At 31.1% G+C, this 6,456-nt stretch overlaps 1 protein-coding gene across 1 annotated transcript; it reads left to right on the top strand.

Annotated features, from left to right (window-relative positions):
* The first annotated feature begins 5,231 nt into the window (after positions 1–5,231).
* LOC111885383 (uncharacterized) lies at positions 5,232–6,054 on the top strand. Its single transcript, XM_023881653.1, has 3 exons — positions 5,232–5,522; positions 5,600–5,779; positions 5,866–6,054. The coding sequence occupies exons 1-3, from the start codon at positions 5,232–5,234 to the stop codon at positions 6,052–6,054; spliced, it is 660 nt and encodes a 219-aa protein (XP_023737421.1).
* The last annotated feature ends 402 nt before the right edge of the window (positions 6,055–6,456 follow it).

The raw sequence follows: 6,456 nt of genomic DNA on the forward strand, positions 1-6,456 counted from the left end.
CGGTAAAAACTTGTATAAACATTAACGCATTCTTTCAGTTGAATTTTAAGATATTCTTTAAATTTGATTAGTAAGATTAATAAATAACTTGTTTTAGCTAAACATTTTGACAAATAAGGACATTAGAGCTTGATAATATTCTTTTGTACTAAAGTAAACAATTTTTTGAATCCAATTTGGCAATACCTGTCTATGTTTAATTAACAATAATAGATGAAATAGACTTAGAAACAAATGTTTTTATTATTGATTGTTCGAATTTCATTTTCATTGCAGTTTTCAGCTTATTCTATTTTTTTAATAAAAAACTTTTTTTTTTTTTTTTTGTTGTTGTTGTCTAGAATCCCTAATTTAGATCTTCTTTGAAAAATTGAACAATACCGTATTAGTTATATAATCATATTATTTCTCTATTTATGTAATCTCTTGTCTCCAAATTAGAACGATAGTCCGTGATTTTATTTTATCTCTATGTTTATGTTTAACCGAGTAATTATATCATGATTTTAGGAGACGGTGATTATCTTATTATGTATTCATAATTATAATAAGGATGCTGCTAATAAGACATCATTTCGACACCTTATTGACATTTTTATAAAAATATATGTGATATTTATTGTTGATTTTGATTACATATAATTTAAAAAATAAAATAAAAAATAACTATGATAGAATATTTTATATATTACATTTCTATATAATATCCAATTAGGATATTTTTTAGAATGTTGATTTAAAAAAAATCAAATTCTAAGATTTTTAAATAAAAATGATAGAAAATCATTGATAATCTTTTTATTTATTTATTATTATTTTTTTTGACATCTGAAATATATGTGGTTATGATTGTTCTCTAACATCCCGCTCCTGAGTTGAAGTAAAGAAAAGAAAAGAAGAGAAAACAAAGTAAGAAGATAAAAGAAGAGAAAAGAAAGGAAAACAAATTTGTCTTTTGTGCTCCCGAGTTGGAGAGAAATGGAAGGAAAGTTAAACATTTTATTTTTTCTTTTCAAATCCTTCCAAATCGGAAGGAAAGTTAGGAGAGAAAGTGATCATTCCATTTCTTTCCACTTTCTTCATTTAATGAAACTCGGGAGCATCAATCTCTTTTACGTTCCTCTCATTTCCACCCATTTCTTTTCTTTTCTCTCCTTAAGTTGAACTCGGGAGCGGGGTGTAATGTCCCCTAAAATATTTATCTTAATTGAAAAGACTAAAAAAACTATGTTTTTAAAAAGTTTCAAAATAATTTGTTTAATTTTGAAAAACTTATTGGACCCGTAAAGTTTTGTAATAAACTCGTATTGTTTTGGATGGTATGAGAGGTTATTTGGTAGGAATGTTAAACTTGTCAATCGTATCATGTTTATTTTTTTCGTGATACGGCATAATTTTATGTAACATGAATACGACACAACACAATGTTATGTTTATCTTAATTAATATGAAAACAATTCGATTAAAACAGGATAAACACGACAAAGATAAAATAATACAATTATTAGTTTATTTAATTTATTCTTAATCATATATAACACGAAAAACACAACAAACACAAACTAAATTGTGCCAATTTTTTTTGTTGAATTTTAAACACGACACGACATGACGTCTTGTTTTATTACAGTTGACACAAATACAAACTTATTTTCGATTTCGTCCAAATTTCATTTCATGTCATATATATTTTTGTTATGTCGTGTCATCATTATCACCCTAATATTTGGGATTGATTGTTAAACTTAATAATCTTCCGTAGAAGATTTTTGTTAACTTATGTGACAATAAAAAGGTGTTATTAAAAAAAATAGTTTTTAATCATGGCTAAAAACACAAAGAAATTTTCAACATCAACCGTTCTTTTATTATATAGTTATTATATAGGGTGAACCATTTGGTTTCAAAGAACTTACAAATAGAAAATTTTTACAAAAAATCACTCACACTCTACAACAATCATCACTCCAAGCTACTTCCTATAGTACACTCACCTAATCTAACAATGAAGAATAAACCTATGAAATTACAAGACTTATAGACTTAAAACCCTAACATGAAGATGACTATGAGAGATTGAGGGAAAACTGTGAGTTGTGTGTGTTTGTGTGATATTTCTCAGTTATGAGAAATAAACACACACTTAATCAATATATACTTTGGAGAAAAATTCGGATAAAATACATATTGGATCCAAGTAGTATCCAATCGAAACATAACTCGTGCATCCATTTGCAATATAAGAAAGAGAAAAAATGAATCGTAGTCCATAATTTAAAACAAATGCACTTTTAGCCCTTATGAACAAACTACATAACAAAATTAATCCAACAAATATATCGTATATAACCTTGAAGAACAAGAATGTATTTATAATAGTTATGTTTGATAAATATATGACATTCTCTACACCCCCTCTCAAACAAATCATTAGAATTACAGTAAATTACACGAATGGTCCCTATGGTTTGGGGTAATTTGCACGTTTGGTCTCTAACTTATTTTTTTAACTCGGAAGGTCCCTACTGTTTGTTTTTGTTGCGTGTTTGGTCCCTGTCTTACCTAAAAAGACTAATTTGTCCTTGATTTTTTAATTTATTTAAATAAACACACCCCAACCTCACTTCCACCTCACCTTACCTTACCTACCCCACCTTATTTAAATAAATTAAAAAATCAAGGGTAAAATAGTCTTTTTAGGTAAGACATGGACTAAGCACACAACAAAAACAAACTGTAGGGACATTCCGAGTAAAAAATAAGTTAGGGACCAAACGTGCAAATAACCCTAAACTATAGGGACGTGTAATTTACTCTTAGAAATATATTTATTCTTTATGGAAACCATCCATCAAACCCATTTTGTTACACAAATATTCATGTTGATTAGAACATAAAGATTTATTCAAAATACTGACTCAATCTTTACAACCCGAGTAAAAGACTCATCAAGACCACTTAAGAATTGCATTAACTTCACGAGTTTAGAATGTTTATTAAACTGTATAACAGCTTCACAAGCACACTCACTACAATTAGTCAACCCATCAAGTTTTTTATAGTAATCAAACAAACCACTTTGAGTAACAGAATTGATGTGTTGATGTATATTGAAAACAGAAGTAAGTATCATATAATTCAGTTCACATATCAAGAGCAAATTCAGAACATGCATGTCCAATATAAGTGGACTCGGACATAGAGCTAAGAATCCAAAAACACATAATATCATTAAGTTAAGAGACTTAACAAGATCCTTCTTATCTTTAAACTCAGTCCCATCAATAAGACCATTTTTATTCCTAGTTTTTAATGCTCTAGTCATAGAACTTTCCAGATTCTAAAGTTTTTAGTACCAAGAAGCTTAGAGTTAATGATAGTAGTAACACTGTTATCAGATGGATGCAAGTAAAAAGGATCAACAAAATCAATAGTTAGTTTTATTAGAAGACTCTCTTGTTTATGGTTTTCCAATCATGATTACAAGACAACAAAGTCAACACATGATTAATTAGAAATATGAGAATCCAACACTAGAAGATTAACCTAAAGTTTCTATAATTCAACTTAGATTGATAGTCATATGAGACCAGAACAGAGTGAATGACAAACGAAAACTAGCAGCATTAGACATATAACTAATAGATCAATCACAACAGGAGTAAACAAAAAAAAAAACGAAATCAAATAGAAATACATCAATACACAACCAGAACAAATAACCTGAAAAAATAAAGTCAAGAGTGGGAACAACTTATAGTGATCCATAAAAAATTGCAACCGCAAGATGCAATGTAGTTTCGATAGATCTAATCACAGATCTACCACTGAAGAAGTAGGTCATTCAAATGCCAATAACCAACTCTGCTAGTAGTTTCTTGTTTGCACACCTTTTAATGTTGACCGAAGGTTAATGTTGTTGGCCATTAGGTTTCACAAATAGTTAACAGTGAGCGTTTACTATCAACCATTCTTTGTTTACTCTTAAGAGATAGCGACAAAAGAACTACCAAAGTTAATAAAATACCAAACAATCTAAAGATCTTATGACAATCGAAACAATAAAACCCTAACACAAACCTTAGAAACCCTAGAGCTGCCTAGACACCTAAATCTGAAACCCTAAACTAGAAATTCGGAGAATAACACCAAACCCTAAACAAAAACAAGCAACTTGGCTCTAATACTAACTAAAAACACAAAGAAATTCCCAACATCAACAATTCTTTTATTATAAACGAAGAACCAGTTGGCTTCAAAGAACTTACAAATGAAAACTCTCTATAAAAAATCACTCATACTGTACAACAATCCTCACTATAAGCCACTCCCTACAGTAGACTCACCTAATATAACAACAAAGAAGAAATCTATGAAATTACTAGACTCACATACTCAAAACCCTAACATGAAGACGACGATAAAAAGAATGAGGGAAAAATGTGAGTTATGTGTGTGTGTGTGTTGTTTCTCACTTATGAGAAACAAACACACACACACACACAATCGATATATACTTTACAGTGAACAAACTAATCAAATACATATCGGATCCAAGTAATATCCAACCGAAACATAACCCGCGCGTCCACCTGCAATATAAGAAGGAGAAAAAACGAGCCGCGGTCCACAAGTATAAAAACTTGCACTTTTGGCCCTTATGAAAAAATTACATAACAAAATTAATCCAACAAAAATTTCATATATAACCCTCAAGAATAAGAATGTATTTATAATAATTATGTTTGAATAATATACAACATTCTCAACGCATTGTTTAACTTAATAAGCATTTGGCTTTTGTACAAGATTTTTGTTAACTTATGTGATTATAAAAAGTGTTACTAAAAAATATTTTGCATTAATTTATGTATCTGTTAGCAACACGTTATTAGTTAATAAAAAAGAGTTTAGAATTAGTTTATATATATATATATATATATATATATATATATATATATATATATATATATATATATATATAGAGAGAGAGAGAGAGAGAGCTAGGTTCATTTGTTTAAACTAATTATTGTGTTATTGTATTAGTAAATACAGGCCAATCATTTCAAAAGGGTAAATATGTAATCTTATACTTAATTAATTATGGTAAATATATAACTCAGTTAATATCCCTTTTATTTAGGGATATCAGTTTTAAAACCCAATTTCTAGTCCGCCTCTTCCCTCCTCTCTTATATTCATCGACTCCGCCAGACATGGAAATGGAATGGATGAAGAAGATGGGTGAAATAGCTCACTATAAAATCAAAACCAACGAGATATCGATGCATGTTGCAGAAAAAGGCGACGGACCTGTAGTTCTCCTCCTCCATGGCTTCCCGGAGCTCTGGTTTTCATGGCGTCATCAGATCACTCACTTAAGTAACCATGGTTACCGTGTCGTCGCACCTGACCTCCGCGGCTATGGCGATTTTGACTCCCCATCCTCTCCCTCTTCCTACACCTTCTTCCACATAGTCGGTGATCTCATCGGCCTTCTAGATCACTTTAATCAACAACAGGTATGTCGTATTTGGCTTTAATGGCGATGAAGCTTTAATCAACGTTAGGGTTAATTTTGTGTAAGTATGAATATTAGGTGTTTGTGGTGGGACACGATTGGGGCGCAACCGTCGTATGGCATCTGAGTCTTTTCCCGCCAGATAGATTTAAAGGAATCGTTTCTCTCGGTATTCCATTTTTTCCAAGATACCCTATCAATCCAACTCACTTATTCACCAAATCGTTTGGAGACGATTTCTACATCTCTCAATTCCAGGTTCTTCTTCTTCTCTTTCTTCTTCTTCTTTCTCTCACTCTGTTTACATGGAGATGAGTTTCATAAAGTTTAGGAAATTAATACAGGAATCAGGAAGAGCAGAGAGGGCTTTTGCGAAATACGATTGTTTGACAGTAATCAAGAAGTTTTTGCTGATCAACCATGGCGATGTACCGGTAGCACCTCCTGGAATTGAGATTATCTATCACATGGAAATTCCTTCGGCCATCAGAAATCATTCGATGTCAATTCTGCGCACGGGAGGTCGATTCTGATTTCAGGTTTTGCCCCTTTTGTGCTCTGCTCTCTAAGTTAATTGAGGCTGTTAATAGATATTAGTCATATCAATAAGTAGTTTTATTTGCAGTGACGAATGCTCAGTTTGTATAATCTGTTAGCATTTAGTATTTCATAGACATGTAGGCCGATCGATCAGGTGTTCTTTGAGTTCGAATTGGCAGAAAAGCCCTAGTTTTCGTTATTTGAACCATCCCAAACAAAATCCCCAATAAAAATGTACGAAATTAGGAATCTTCTGTTGGATGATTCAAAAATACAGTCTTGAATGATGTCATTGATAGACTCGATGTGTTTAGGTTTTTTGGGAATTTGTTCTGATTGTCTAATTTTTATAAGAAAATGAAAGTTGTTTTGATGCACACCAAGCGCTCGGTAAA

The sequence above is a fragment of the Lactuca sativa genome, chromosome 4 (genome assembly GCF_002870075.4).
Source record: "Lactuca sativa cultivar Salinas chromosome 4, Lsat_Salinas_v11, whole genome shotgun sequence".
Taxonomy (NCBI): Eukaryota; Viridiplantae; Streptophyta; class Magnoliopsida; order Asterales; family Asteraceae; genus Lactuca; species Lactuca sativa.